Source organism: Anoplopoma fimbria, chromosome 23 (assembly GCF_027596085.1).
Source record: "Anoplopoma fimbria isolate UVic2021 breed Golden Eagle Sablefish chromosome 23, Afim_UVic_2022, whole genome shotgun sequence".
Classification (NCBI taxonomy): Eukaryota; Metazoa; Chordata; class Actinopteri; order Perciformes; family Anoplopomatidae; genus Anoplopoma; species Anoplopoma fimbria.
The window spans coordinates 5,647,579-5,664,259 of NC_072471.1; the positions used below are offsets into that span (position 1 = coordinate 5,647,579).

Consider the following 16,681-nt stretch of genomic DNA (forward strand, 5'->3'; position numbering starts at 1 on the left):
AAGCTTCTTGCCTTTTCCCTCCACTCTGGTTACATCATCAACCCCCCATCTGTCGACCCCTTGATGCCAGGATTACATCATCAGGTACGCAGTGCCAGGGGGAGGAGCTGATGACTCCACCAGTGATGTCACCGGAGGTTTTAACTTAGAGCACATGCTATAATAATCAAATGTGAGATGCAGGACTTGAAGTCTGAATGAGTCATACATGTGGGTACTGGAGTAAAGAGGTTATTCTAAGTGGATGATGTGGTGAAAAATGTGCTTTCTTTTCTTTTTCGTCACGCCACCCCCATCGTCTGCCTACATGCCTTTCCTTCCTCGTTCTTTTACCAGGAGTGTCATTCAGAGACTAAAGTTTACTCCAGCACAAAATGTATGGCTAGTGTTGTTGATCTAGTTGATGGGATTTTCCTCATCAACCCAAGCCCTGGCTGATATAAGACAACCGTGTCAGTTTGAAAGCTGTCAAGCATCAGCGTGAAGCATGGGAAATAGCTGTGAAATTTGACCCACAGCCAAGTCTTCAGCAGATGGCCCTGCAGCCACACAGGGTAGCGTTGAGGCTCGATATGAGCTGATAAAGCTGCTCAATAGTGGAGGCACCAGCTGGAGAGAAAACAGTCGGAAAAACTGCTGCTTTTAAGGGAAAACATAGTGACAGCTATTTTCACGCTTTCTTTTTTTTTCTGCTATTGGTTGAAATTTATCCTTTTGTGTTGTCATGGTGGATTCTGCTTACTCACATGGTGGCATTAGCTAGAAATCTGGCTATTATTTAGTTGCTAGCTTTGTTAAACTGAGTTATCCAACAAGCATTGTTGCATATAAATTAATAATAAATATATTGGGTAACACTTTTCATCTTTTCAATGCGACCATTGGATATCGGATTCGCCAGACCGGAACTTAGCTGTTTATTTGACACTTCAATGTGACCTGCTTGATTGGATATTTTTATTTCATGGTGAAAGGAGCGGTTTTAAAAGGGTGGATAAACATAAAATTTCCTATAAATTCTTAACAATAAAAGTCACCCATTATATTTGCTGCTTACTCTTCCTTCGTGCAGTATTAGTTGATTTGTTTGATTGAAGAATAACTGCTAACAAAGCTCCTCCAATTCTTTAATAAACACATTTCCCTATAGATTATACACAATAAAAGTTCACTGTTATTTTGTTATTTAAAAGCTTTTATTTTGAAGTAGCCAAATAAGGAAATGTTGGGTTTTCATCAGCAGTAAGAGGACCCAGACAGCTGGTCTCAGTATCCCAATGATACATTACATTTGGTTAAACAACAACTACTTCATTTGGACCAGTGAAGTAGAAATACATCTAGCTCAGTTCCAGTCTTGAACCTCTTCAGCCGAAGAACATGGCTACAATCTTTTGAGGCTAATGTTGGCAAAAACTGATTTCTGCAACTCAGATGATAATTAGCAAAACGAGCTAAAGTTGGCTTTTATTAAGTTTGCTACATGGAAAATAAGCCCACTGAATACATTTAGTGGGAGTAGCTAATAATGGTTGCAAGTATTTCTATTTTTTGTGACAAAATAAAAACTTGCCTTCCCTTGCTGTTTCGCTGTAATGTCTGGCAACTGTGCACAAACTTAGAGAAGCCAGATATCTGTCAATCTATCAAAAAATTGGTTAAAGGACAGCATTTTTTTTTATTTCTAGCAATAAATCCAACTCAGTGTCAGTCTTGAACCCCTTCAGCTGATGGAGCTCTTTCCGACAAGTGAGCGCCAGGAAGTGGTTCACTCCTGCTCTCCCCCGCGGGCTCAGTTCCTTCCCTCTATGCTTGTTTTGCCTCCTCCGTCAAAGGATTCTCTTTCAAGTTATATTGAAGGGGGAACAACAGTTGGGAGTTGAGTTGAAGAAGAGTGTGAAATGTTGAAAGCTAAGAAATAACTTTTCTTCTTCTTTGATTTTTTATGGGGTGACATCAAAACCTGACATTTATCATTTACATTTTAGATAGTGCATCATTTAAATTTACTACAGAACTCATATAGCTGATGAAATAACCCCAAATTTAAAACACACTGATATTTACTTTAAATACTCTTTAAATGTGTCCGATGAATTTGTTGCATTTTAGTTCTGGTTTCTATTCATACTCACTTTTTACAATATAATAAAGAGGTCAAGTCATTCAGAATGACAGTTTTGGCAATAGTCATCCTGCTTCGTCAGGACCCACGTGGGGAAATCAAATTATGGTAAATGAAGTTTAAGCAGAACTTTAATGCATCTGATATATATGATGTCTATTTATGTTTTTTTCTGGTGTCACAATGAGCTAAATAACTGATTATAATCTGTATTATTATTAATATTATTGGACTGCAAACAGGCAGGACGAAAAAGAGGCGTCTTGTACAATCAGGAGGTCGCTGTCATACGAAAGTATACAGAGTCACATTCATGCACGGCGGTTTTACATCTTTTGACTTATCAATCAGAGATAATACTCACGCTTGAGGGTTAACAAATTATTTGCATAACTAGTTTGTATACATGTTGCCTTGCACGGCAGGTGGATTCACGCAATGTCATCACACGAGAATCGCGGGATTACACGAAAATCCATTTTGTCAGGCTACAAGTCAACTTGTTTGTGTCCAAGCAAGCCAGAGCACGGACCGATCGGCGTCCTTTGAGGAGCTACAGGAGTGTGAGTGATGACACAGAGAGGCGACTGCTCGACTAAAACACTGATGGTGGTTCCTACAGAGGTTAGCGTAGATGCTGCAATAGCATCAGTTATATCAGATCTGGAGAGTATGCATTCATTCAAAGAAGAGCAAAGAACGGCACTAAAGGCTCACTGATCAGCAAGAGTTTGATTGACAGATGATTCATCCAATCACCTGCCAGGTATTTCTTTGAGCGTGCCTATCCATATCCAAACAGTTTCCAATGACGACTTGTCAGATGGTTCTGTCGTATCAGTGTGTTACATTCCATAATCTCAAGAGATGAAGGCTCATCTTGTTCAGACTGACATGATGCAGCATAAATGCAGAGCTTGACAGTGAAACGGTTTCATATTTACTGTGAAGTGCTGCAGTGGAGTCAAGTAGGCCACAATGAGACATAGATAGTGTGAATAAAGCTCAGATGTTGCAGCTTTCCCGACTCTGGCACCGTCAGGAGTTTTTTAAGGGATCGAATACAAGGACGAAATTCTTTTTTTCTTCCTCTTTTGTTAGATTCCTCCTGGGAGAGCCGTTCCCGCTCTCTAGTCCATCTCCAGCTCTCTCAGTTTGGCTTGCATAGGGCGAACTAAGCCGCTTGGGACGGCCCAAGAGTCCGTGCTGACGTAAACCTTTCAAGGAAGCTTTTTTTAATTCACTGTGCGTGTGTGTAAAGCAATTGATATAGTAGGCTTTCAAGACCGAATTATTAGGAGTGTATCTGTGTGTTTGTGTGTGTGTGTGTGTGTGTGTGAAAGATTGGTGCAGTGCTCATACAAAAGACGTCTGATTTAGTTCAAGGATATATTTCGGCTTATAATACTCCACACAATCATGTTTATTACATCATTTTAACACCACGTAGAAATGCGCACACAAACATGAACCGTGTGTGTGTTGAATATATATTTCTCTCAGAAAACCTGACACACTTTTAGCCGGTAAAACATAGTGATAAACTGGCACTTACAGCCACATAAAAACAAACATGGAAATGAAATAAAGGCAACAAACAAACAAAGTACCTTTTAAAGCAAGCAGCCATGCAACCTTAAACGCCTCAGCTGAACCACTTTTGTTAATGTGTTTGCCTCCTCGAGGATCAACTGGGTCTGTATTTACCATGTGTGGCCTTCAGGGGCAGACTCTAAGACTGCATTTATGTTATTTCAATGAGTGAACATGTTCACAGCTATTCTTTTTCCTGACTGCCAAGGAAATGGTCTGTGAAAACTAATCCGTCAATTATCCCCCCCCTCCCCCCACACACACACACTCACCGTCCCATGCTTCAAATTGTAACACTTCAGTGTGCACAGATCTTTTTCTGCCTTGAGCTGAGTTGAATCAGCCGGAAAGCTATTGACACAGTAAAGCTGAATTCAACGCAAGGAGGAGCGCATCGACAAACACATTAGACACGAGATGTTAAAACAAAATACAATGAAACCATGGTGCGCAGATTACACTCGCCCTCAAACAGACCCAGTGTGTGTGGAAGAGCTTATAAAAGCTTATAGATTTTTTATAGGTGGTATTAGCGAGTTTAGGCCATGAGGGGAGCTGAGTCAATGGTGTGGAAGATCAGAAAGCAGGTCATGCAAGTACAATTTAATCTTCAGCACCCGCATTGATCAAAAACTTCGAGGGAGGTGGTGTGTTTGAGACTGGAGGCAAGGGTTTGCAAATTTTCAAGAGACGATTTTATGTTGATGCAGAAGAAATGTTTGCATAATCCCGAACATGGGAATAGGCGAATTATCTTCACAATGATACAGAGATTAATAAGGAAATGATAGCTCCGAGTCGTTTTATATCAGTACGACTTGCACATGAACAGATTCATGATACATGACCTGATAGTTGACTTTTAAGATAAGATCAGATCAGATAAGATAAGATAAGATAAAATAAGATAAAATAAAATAAGATAATCCTTTATTAGTCCCGCAGCTGGGAAATTTACAGGATTACAGCAGCATAACAAGAGATATAGTAACAAAAACAAAAAAACAGATCAAAACAAGTATTCTAAATAAGTAAATAAGTAATAAAACAGAAAAGAATATTAAATAAGTAAAAAAAAAAGTAAAAAATGCATCTCTGTAGTGCAGAGATGCCCCCTCATGAACTAAAATTACTATAAAACACTTGAAGGCTGTTTTTTCGTGGAAAGATAGAGGTGATGGTAGAAGTGAGCAGAGACCTGGCCGAAAATAATGGAGAGACAATTTTTGATAAGCGAGAGATCAAAGCAGAAAGAAATGGATGGTTAAGATGAATCTTTAAAAGATGAAAAGAGTTCCATCCCATAATACTTCCCTGGGAGGTGTTTTTCCTCAAATATGATGAAATCAATGATTCAGATGTGGCCACACTTTATCCTATTGATGCAGTTTGGCAAGAGTGGATACGTCACTTATGTCTGTGCACCGTCTCATCATCAAAGGCATCGAACGCCACTGCGCGCTTCTCCTCCTCGCCAATAATACCTATTGATTAAATTCAAATGAGCTCTGCTTCTTTTAAACAGTGTTGCCAAGAAAAGGACGACTCAGCAGGTTCGGAGTGTCTGAGATTATGCCGTCTTTATTGGTCAGCACAAAAAAATCAGAGGCCTGTTCAAGTGGGATGCACACATTTGAAACCGTAGCTTGAAGATGATGACTAGTGGCAGGCACAGCACATTGGCAATCTTGTTATAAAAGAAGAATAAGTTCTGCCCATTTTTCTTAATTAAACATTAGTTGTATTTATCTATTACTAGACATCTCTTTTGTTAAAAAAATGAATTTCTTATCATTTTTTACTTGCATTTAAAGATAAATGTTTACAAAGTAACAACTACTAAAAGTACGGTTCTAATATAAATCATATTACTTATACTATTGGAACATACGCTTGTTGGTGCACTAGCTAAGAGTTAGACTTAATCCGTTATGAACGTTGTCGTCACAACCACTTTGCATTGTTGCCGGTGTAGTGTCCAGTGTTTGCATACTGTAATATCTCAACAGAAATAGTATGCAATGTGCGTACTTTGGGTTTCGGTCAAAATAAAAAAATGTCACTTATTGTTTTAGCGTACTAAATAGCAAGATGTGGGATTTTGGACATTCGTCAGTAAATATAAACTCTAGGAAGTCACTTTGTTGGCCAAAACTTTTTTCCAGACATAACCTCCCATACAATAACATATGAACACAATTTTTCAATTTTAGTTTTTTTACAGATAAACAAATAAGTGAGCTTTATAGGTGCTGGTGGGTGCATTTTCTTTAAGCTGTTACACCCTTTCCCAAGATTTAATGCTAAGCTAATCTGCTGGCTTGCTCCATGTTTAGCGTATACACATGGAAGTGGTATCAATCTTCTTAACCAATGTGCATAAGCGTATTTCCCAAAATGTTAAAACTATTCTCCCTCTTACTCATGCCAGGGTGCCAACACTGTAAAAGTGATTCAGACTTTATTAGGTTTGTGTATGTCAGCTGAACATTTTCAGCAGTTTAATAAAATGACAACAAATACAAGTGCAACACAATTGATTAGTCCATTAACCTAGATGTTTTTATACCTCGTCCTGAAGAATATACACTTATATCTGCGAGAGCAAGTGGCTCTGCTGTTTCCAACGCTCGCTCTAATCTGTGTCCCCTCAGAGAGCGCCTGTGTTCTCGACCTATTAAAAACGGCCACAGCGGTGTCATGGTCGTTAAGGCAAACACAATTAGAGGAGCCATTAACAATGGGAATTAATTTGCTGTCATACCCTCCCCGTACTGTCTGCTATTGTTGCTGTCAAATAACCCCCAACCTCCCTATCCAGCTTGTTCTTTCTCAATCTTTACAAAGCGGGACAAAAAGAGACCTTTAGGATAAACTTTAAGAATCTGACTAGCTGAAAAATTCAGACTTCAGATTTTCAAATGACCTTGTGTATCGAGTGATTTCACTTTGCAGCACAAAGAGCATATTTAAGTGTTCTTTAAGTGAACCAGCAGTCATGCTGCTGGTATGTAAGAAGACATAGAGGTCTCCTTGTTTTCCCCTGTCCTCTCCCAGGGGACAGACAGGAGGGGAAGCAGAAAGAGATGAAGGCCGGGCGATATCCTTCAGGGGGAGGATCAAAAGGCAACAGAGGGCCCATAAGTGACGGAGGGCTGGTTGCTGCTGGAAATGTGGGCCTTGCTTTCTCATCTTTATGTCACAAGTCTCTCCTCTCCATTCTTCTCCATGTCCCGTGTCCCGTGTCCAGGGATGAGGACACGGCATATGGAAAGCGGCTGCTCTTTTCACTGGCTACATCTTCTGACAGCAAGAGTAATTGAGCAAACAGCCCTCTTGCACAACACACCGGGCCTGTAGGACCCAGAATAGGGGGGGGTAGGGAGTCATAGAGAGTGATGGAAAATCAGTGTAAAAGGGACAGAAGGAGAGAGGGTGGGGGGGAAGGGATGATACTGAAAGATGAGATGGATGAGGCTGTAAACTGAAGAATGTGAAGAATGTGAGTAAGCGTGCAGGTTGAGAGAAAGGACACACTGATGGGAGGGATGAAAGTGAATGCACTCATGCCTTTCTCACATGCACATTAAAATTTGATATCCCCGCTCTTTCCTTGCTTCATTTCAGAATCTCATTTGAAGTAGCCAAAATGTGAGGTAGTAAGTTGTAGGATACAACTTTTAAGTAAAGTATTTCATACTGTTGCTGCAAGGGTGGAATCAATCGGTCAACTATATCTATGGATTCATCATTTAAGTCATCGGGTTTCATTAGCTGCTTCTCATTGTGATATATCATAGTCAACTGAATACATTTCCTAGACAAAAAACAATTAACGAATCCTGAAAATAATAGGCAGCCCTGATGCTTTATATAAACTGGAACCAAATATGACTTTGTTTGGGGGTTATTTCCATGATTCAAGGGATTCAACTTTACAGGAGCAAACTTTATTATATGTATCCGTCTGTGGTGCTGACACATTCAGTCTGTGTCTCTCTCCATGGTGCTGAAACACTCTGCCTCTACTTATCTCTTTATATCATTTTCAGATCAACTGAACAGCAACAATCATACATCAAAAGCAGAACAGTCGCCATTAAATGTGGCCTTTCGCTTCATCGGCGTCTGGCATTCATTTTTTCTTCAAATAATGTCAATTTCATCTAGTTAAAAGGTGACCTATAGAGTTTTCTTGTAAAAAAAACCCCCAAAGTGTTCACATTCACTTGTCCTTTAAACATTCTTATCCTAAACTCTTTTTTTCCTCCCAGTGGGATTCACCAAACTCTTTTAACTGCACAAACACATTCACTCATTTCAGCCTGATGAACATCACCTTTTAATAAGGAGGCGATGATTTTATCATTAGCATATTCAACGCCCCTAAAATTGCCAGATAAAGTTGCCTTCTATTCCTCCAGGTTCTGGCAGCTGTGAATAGAGAATGATTGCCAACATCATAACTGTTGGTTCGACTTTGGCCTGATTGTTAAAATACATCTGGCTGTACCAAGGTCCAGTGTTGGCTGAACTGCTGTAAATGGGACAACAAAGCTGTCAAGGGTTTAAAACCAGTCAGCCATTGTCTTCTGATTGGCAACCTAACTGAACCTGGGCCCTATGAATAAACACTGCAGCAGCATTGTGTAGACATGGACTCAGAAAAAGTACAGCCATGAGGCAGAGTGGACAATCTGGCACACCAGCAAATGCTGACTGGAGTATATACTGAGGCTGATGACTAATGGGAAGCAGGTGTGTAGGAGACTGGCCAGGTGACGAGCTAGAATGGGAAATACTCTGAGGATAACTGGTGGACAGGTGGAGAATGACAGGATCACTGGAGCAGATGAAAAAGGCAAAAACAATGAAGGTTGTTTCACCCAGTGGGGTTGCTGAAAATATACAAAATATATCAACTTAACATATTTCTGCTGTAGTTGATTCCAAGGGATGGAATCATCTGGAAATAAAAACTCAAATATGAAGGAAAATCAGAGGAAAGATCTCACCTTTTAGATGTTTTTTAATTAATTTGGATGTCCATTAGCCCCTACCAAAGTAGCAACTACAACTAGTAAACATTTTATACAGCTCAAAAATAATATTAGCACTATTAACAACATTGTCCTATTTGGAGAGGGGATGGTGTTTTGTGCCATCTGGTATTTCTTTAAACTCTTTAAAAAACAGTTTTATTTGTTAAATGTGTAAATTCTGATTTTTGAAACAGGAATTGAAAGACTTCCAGAACATGATGACATGCTTTTGACAGTTTCTATCATTCTGTTTCTACTCTTCATCACACAGCAACCAAACAGTGCTTCACCAGTTCTGCTGCCCGGCCCCAGAGGCCCCTGAGGGGGAGACTTCTACTGCCTGTGTCCCCAGGTAAGACGACTGCATCCTTGTAACATCTGCACAATTTTATATTTAAACCTTTTTTTATTTCTTTACTTTGAACAAATAATTTTTTTGGTAAGTTTTAATTGCAGCAGCTTATCATGCATCCTGTTAATAGCGGTGCTGCAGGAGCTACTTTAGGCAACACAACTACCCCAGCAGTGTTATCTAAGTTGAAGTGGTTGTAAATGCTTCAGTTTTCTTTAACTCCGTGATCACAATGAGCCAATAAGAGAGAGACTCTGTCAGATCAGCTTGGGTTTTGGGTCTCGTTGAGGCTGCGAGGTTGTATTGGTGCTTGTTAGTGTTTGTCAGACTATCAAGATGAATCTACGCAGTAGTAATATCCAAAATCAATCACATCAAGATTTCCTGGATTGTGTTCAAGTCCTTCATTGTAATTGGAAACATAATACATTGACTTTAGCAAGCAAAGCAAGGGCGATAATACTGTTATCTCTTGATGTCAGATTGGCACATGGCAGTGATAAATCCAGTGGAAATCCAACAGTGTTCAGTGGCACATGAATTACAGAAGTCTCTTTTACTGCAAAATAAGTATTTAAAGTCAGACAAATCAAAATCTCGGATGGTAGTTTGATGTTATAATTTGCATCCACTGTCCTGAGAAATATAATAAATAGACCAACTGATAATTAGGTGCCGTACTACCTCTGCCTTTGTACAATAGCTTTGAGGGGGCACGATCATTTGTATTTTAATGTTGAATGGGCAGTCTGGAAAATATAGAATTAGATAAGCAGGTACAAAAAGAAACAATTATCGCCTTTGACAAGGTATTATCTTGCTACTTTCAAGCATAATTGAAAGCACAAAATTTAGTTTGCCTCCTGCTTTTATTCAATAAAGTGCACTCTGGAGTTTCACTGAAAATGATGGCATTCATCTGGCATCAGTAGCAATTAAGCCATCTGCCCTGAAATGGTTTGTTTTTTTGTGGACTGGTAGTTTCACAGGAATGTTTTGCTACATTGTATGAGCTTGGCAGAAAATAGAAAATAAGTAAACACGTATTGATGTGAAATAATAGTGCCCCAAGTGTTGGAAGTAAATAAGTGGCAGAAGTCTGCTTTTTAAAATCAGCCTTGTGGAAAAATCCTCAGACGAGCGACTCAAAACCCAAGTCTCTTCCAGTTTCTCTTGTCACAACAGGTGTCACTTCATGCCTCCTAATACGTGAGATTCTAGAGGCAGTGGTTAAAACCCAACAGGTGTGACTTCCATAAAAACAAAGCTACAGGGAAAAAGGTAGAAAAAAACAAGGACAAGAATCGATGTTAGTTGAGCAACTTGAACTTTGCTCGATAGAAGCTGTTTGGTGCTGTTGTGTTTTGGGATGCTTTGGGCTTCGGGACCATTAGCTAAAGGTGCTATCAAAGTGCACAACAGAAGCTCTCAGCTGACTTGTCAACCCCTGTAACTCCTCAAAACAACCCCCCCCCTTTTTACCTACCTCTGAAGCAAACCACTTCAAAGCAGGACTCTCTGGGGCCGAGACAGAAAGCAGCTTGTGGTTTTGTCTTTCCTTTTTGTTCTTGTTGCGTCTTATCTCTTTTAAAAAGCTGTATTCTGTTGTTGTTGATTTCTGTACTTCCGCATTGTTGTCAGTAATTTGTTGATCATTCACTCACGTGGCATCACCACATCACAGCATCATAACTCCACATAGCACCCACACCTCATTGCATCCATCACCAGTCATGTTCACTTCATTCGGGCTTGTCTCTCCACTGTGGTCACGTTTGGTTTGAAAGAGTCATGTATGAATATAACCATGTAACAAAAGTGTAACAAAGCAATGTAAAAAAACTACCATAATGCATTGATGTGTGTACTGTAGGGTCTTTCCCATGCTAGAAACTGGCGAACCTTCTTGTTGACACATGTAATGCATCCGTGTTCATGTGAAAAAAAAAAGTTCTTATCATGTTGCATGCTTTGGCTTGGCAGTGATCAGAACATAGCTCCCTGTCTATCCGTGTGTGTGTGTGTGTGTGTGTGTGTTTGTGTGTGTGTGTTAATGTACGTGTGTGCCAGTGTGTCACTACGGTATACACAGCATACGTTAGATAATTGACATACTCCAGGAAAACACACAACACTGTGCACACCCCTTAGACCAGCAGGGAAATCCATAATGATAGACTTAAAACTTAAACCCTCTGAATCCCAGGATTTGTTTTTTTGAAAGAATGGACAGGGGGATCATGCTCTAAGTTTCTCTACATTATGGAACTACAGTTTCCATAATGCTTTGGGGGATGTAAACAGGAAGAAGAATGTCGCTGTGGTTTCACGGTGGCCTACAACTGGAGCATCATTATCTTGTTAGCCTGTATTTGTTTACATTTTGGCAAATTGGCACATTTAAAATATTAAAATGTGATGATTCTAATGCAGGTTCTGGAGATATAATGATAATGATAATGATATTTCCACAAAGTGTAAGTAACACTTAATCCTTAAATGTGTGTTGTGTGTGTGTGTGTGTGTGTTTAGATTCAACTCCTGGAAGAAGCAGTGTGATTTTTGACGCAAACTGCTACAATCGTTTGAGAATTACTCAAACCCTGCAAAAAATATACAAAAGCCTCTCAGAAAAATAAACACGTGTAAATTCCTCTTCTTTTGCATGATTGAGGGGATCCACTCGCCACTAAACAAGGCCTGATTAACGTGTAAAAAGGCAGACTCATTGCCTCTCCGTGCGCTGCCTCCACTTCAGGATGTAATGAAACCTTGCTTCACCTACTGAACCTGACAGACAAAGTGCAATCATTGATATTTCATTTGCACCACTCTTCCTACTGAGAGTAATTCAACCCTCTGAGTCACAGGGGGGTCAGCTCAGAAAAGGGCAGCGGCGTGCATTTCTACAGGAAATTATTGTACTAATTTGAAGCCATACTTGCTTTTGGTTTGTATCTGTCTGCACCTGGGGAGCGTTATCTGATCAGTTAGGAAGCTGAAAAACAAGCTGATTATAACTTGGTGTATGTGGGATCATTTAAATGAGGAGGAAGTAGAAAGTTGTGAACTAAAAAGTGAGTTGAGGATTTCACTGTCTTATATAATGAGGACCCTGTGGAGGTTGGAATCTAACCCTGGAAGTCTGGTCACTCTTGCCAAGTTTTAAGGAGGCACCAGAGGGTTTAGGGACTGTAGGGGATTTGTATTCAGGGTCACCAAGTCGGATCCATAATCGCTCATGGAAGGGGCTGATTGTGCGGGATGGCCACAGCCTTTAAATTAGTAGTGTGAGCCATCTTCTGCTGCAGTGTGCTAAAATTGCACATAGGAGATTTGCTGTTACTTTTACAGTTCCATAAGGGACCTTAAGTTTAACTTTATGCTCTGCAGCAAAACTGAGAACTGCTGTGGTCAACACACAGGGCCCCAGAAACCTACTAAATGGAAGGAAAGCATTATTAGAATATTCTAGCATGGAGAATGGCCCAGCAGAAGAGCTATAAATAATGACAGATGCCTGGTTGGACAAGCCTCAGGAAGAATCGTAACTTCATAATGGCTGCTTTGTGTTTTTGTGTGTTTGCAAGAGTCCGCTTTTAAAACATAAAGCCTCTCCAGTCTTTTAGGGTGAACAAGAGCACAATGGTGCTGTATTTGAGTATTTGCATCCAAAAGATTTGCATACAAATGCTCATTCATACACACTAATTCATGAATACTGCCAGAAATTCCAATTGACAAACTGTGTACACCAAGACGAGGAAAACATAGCAAGAAACGGTATCTTCATCGCTCTTGACAACACTTTTCGAAGCACAAATTTATGTTCACAGTTTGGTGCCACTGTGTGAAGTTTACTCAAGTGTACGGGATCTCATCCAAATCATTCCTCAAGTGTTACAGCGAACAGGTTGACTGTGAACTCCCACTTCAGAAACAACCTTTTTTTTCCCTTTTTCGGCAAATGGTGATAACGGCAGTGTTGTTCCATCGACATAAACTGATGTGAACTGTATGTGTAAACAAGGACAGCGTGATGTAGAGCTTGTGAAGAGTCAGCTGCTTCCTCAGCTATCTTGTCCAGTAAAAAAGGCAATAACTCGTTGGCTAGGGTTGGTTAGAGTGTCACTTAAAACTTACAAGGTGTTAGGCGCAATATCTGGCTCTGAGCTTGATGCAGCAGAAATACCCCAGACAAAGGTCACATTACTGCCATATGAATGTCCATACAGAAAAGCAATTATTTTGTGAATCCAGGTAATGTATTCATTTCTGATATTAAATCTAAACCATTCACAAAAGAGGAGATGCAGACAGAGAAAAGACTTTTGGACGCCAAAAGTGTAATACAAGCTGACTTTGAGATAACAGGTTTTAAGTCTGCTCTTAGTCAATGTGGTATTTTTCAAATCTTATTTTGTCCACATTCAATGGTCCAGGTGGTTCAGACCTGCACTTTCAGTCCAATCTGTGCCTCACTGAAGGCCTGGTCATACCAGCATGTAAAATGGCTTAATTATGCATCGATTACAATGAATCCCAGTGGATAGGATGTGATTGGCGGATTCACCCGTGGGGGCAAATTAAATGACCAATAGTAAGCCATTTTGACAAGTGCTGACCTTTGTGGGGAATCATTAATCCGTGGATGAGGCAAATGGCCAGGCAGGCAGAATTCAAACAATATATTTAGAAATGTATTTTCCTGCAAGTAGTCAAGGGTAAATAAAACAAAAAAACTTGGAAAACAACCATAATAGATACCTTATATATATGAGCACATTTCTGGAATAGCATCACATACACATAGACTAATGTCTTACAGAGCAATGTCTATAATCAAATACTTTTCTGTCTCAGTACAGCACTATTTGGATTATAAATGTTTTGCTTAAAGATTAAATTTGGCTTTGTTCAGCTGTTGTTCAAGTTTTTTGCAAAAAGTTGGACACAATACTACTGTTTTCCTGCTTCCACAGTATTGGCAAAACAAATTTGAGTAATTAGTTCAAGTAAGTAACAATTTCCCTTCATGGCTGAGTCATACACTTAATGATGGAGCTGATAGGATAGTAAACACTCACTCTTTTGGTCACAGAGTTAAATATAGACGGACCAGTCAGCCTTTGGCAGGTGGCAGCGCATATTCTTGGCTTGATACTTGAGCCTGTCGGCGATTCAGCTGCCAAACCGACTGCTTTCCCCCACCAGCTCACCGTGTGCACACAAAAGACTGACATCTTGCTCACCATCTAAAACCTCTTTTAAATTAGTCCTCCTGCTGTGCTCCTGACAAACGACTTGCACACACATATGCACACCGACGCCCTAATGAGGTATGCTATGCTAATTAGCTCACACAATCTGCACTAATGATTTTTTTTACCTTGTCAGAGAGGAAGTTAGTTATCAAGTTCATGAACCACCTCTACTTTTTTTGGGTTAGGGGAATCTTAATGAACACGTGACTATTGTCAAACCATTCCCATTAAAGTATGATTTGTGGGTTCATTTAGATTTTAGCAGAGTAAAATTGTGGTGATCTGCACTTTTTAGCCCTCCGTTTAATTAAAGTTTACAACCTTGTCTTTTATGATAGGCTATAAATAATGCTTAAGTATAGGAAAGGCGGGATTAAACACTGCATCTGGTGAAGCATATGTCTTTAGTGAAGCATAAAAAGAAGGACAACACATTGGGGTTGTTGCCAGATCAGATTTAGGAGGCTTGTGTTCATTTTCATCTACACCTCCAAAACGTCCTTGGTCATACAGGAAGCAAATGTCCTATGCCTTGAGTGTTTAAGATGAAGCTGACACCTTGAGATATCACAGTGGGGAGAAAGATGGCGTTTGTGCAGGAAATGAATTCACCTCTGGTCGTGACAAGTTGACAGCTGCGTCGTCTTGTCAAGTCACCTCTTTTCTCTAATTAATCATTGGAATTAATAATAAACTGCAATAATTAGTAGAGTCGCGCTTTCTGCCAAATGAAGGACACAGCTGGAAATGCTTCGTCACAGTGGGTAGCAACAGGGACAAAAAGAGGCTCTAACCTCTACTACAACTACAGGAACCATGATGCATTGAGACAGCTTGAGGAGATGATAGAATGATTGATCTGGTGGGTTGGAGGACGTTCAGGGGCATGTTGGGAAAGTGTGCCTGAAGGTTTTTTTTTTCAGCACTTGCCTTTGAGATGTGCGGCGTTCAACCACACACACACACACACACACACACACACACACACACACACACACACACACACACACACACACACACACACACACACACACACACACACACACACACACACACACACACACATACGTACAAACACTCAGACTGCACAGAGCTGCCCTTAAAGTGCTTTAAGACCTGCTTTTGTCCTCTCACCAGCAGACTCCCAGCATTAGTCTCACCTGGGCCTTCCGCAAATTAAATTTCACCCGCGTTGTATCCTCAATCACAGTTCGCCAAAAATCTTCTCACCTCTTCACCCCGTGATTTAATAATCGTCCTCATCTCCCTCTGCCTGTGTCTCTCTCTCTGCGTCGCACGCCGCCTCAGCTGTGGAAAGTGACCTTGTCGGCTTGCTGTTCCGTTGTCATGGGAACAGAGGGCACAGCAGAGAGATATGACACAGCGTCCAGAGACTGTTTGTTGTCTGAGTGTATGTGCACATGGTTGAATTTGTATTTGTCCTTATTTTTGGCGAATAAGTGCCACCAGTTAGCCTCTTGTTTTATTTCCCTGTTTTTCTCTTGTCATTTTCCTATTGGCTCAAAAGGTTTTGTCTCTTGGCCAATCAGAGAAGCACTCATGTGTCATTCTCCTCAGGGGCCCATCCATTCAGCTGTTGTTTTTTTTGATCTAGCTTATTCCTTTTTTAAACACATCCTCTGGGGTTTGAGTAGCCTAAATTCACCCGAAAATTGAAATCAGCACTCAGCGGCATTGTGAATGAATGAAAGCAGATTTTAAAGAGTGAGAGTGCTTGGAGTAATTTCAAATTAAATTGATGCTCTGACTAATTTATTTTCACCCTAAGGCGTGATTTATGCAAGACTTTTACCACAAAACCCTGATACCAAATCAGCTCATGCCCAGACTCATGATCATAGACGTCATTCACTGTTTTTTGATGCACGTAGGCCTTGATTAGACAGAAAGAAGACCACCTACTTTATTCGTTGCTCTGCCGCATTCCTGCAGTGTCACGTCAGCCCTCTCTTTAGCAGAACAGCGGTACAGCGGCGAGCGTCAAACGTTCAGATCTGAGAGCTTCTCCTCCTCTTCTCTCTCCGCTCTGCAGCTTATCTCAGCATTGTGAAGCGAGCGGAGGGTTTTATTACAGAGGAGATTTAATAAAAGCACAACATTTTGATGACTTTGCTGCAGCGTCTCTTTTGTGTCTCAGAATCAGCAGTCTTTTAAGTTTCAGCCTCTGTATAAATGTCAGCGCTTGGTACTTAGATCTTCTTTGATGCACACATACTGCTTTTAAAGGCAGAATGAAAGCTGTTGATAGCAATGTAGTATAATATGATTTTTACAGGGGCAATGC

General features: G+C 40.4%; 1 protein-coding gene across 1 annotated transcript in view; it reads left to right on the plus strand.

Annotated features, from left to right (window-relative positions):
• LOC129112447 (IQ motif and SEC7 domain-containing protein 3-like) overlaps positions 1-16,681 on the plus strand; it is an 86,268-nt gene that overhangs the window by 10,157 nt on the left and 59,430 nt on the right. The window contains 1 exon segment of the mRNA XM_054624551.1: positions 9,032-9,112. Coding sequence (XP_054480526.1) covers positions 9,032-9,112 — 81 coding nt within the window.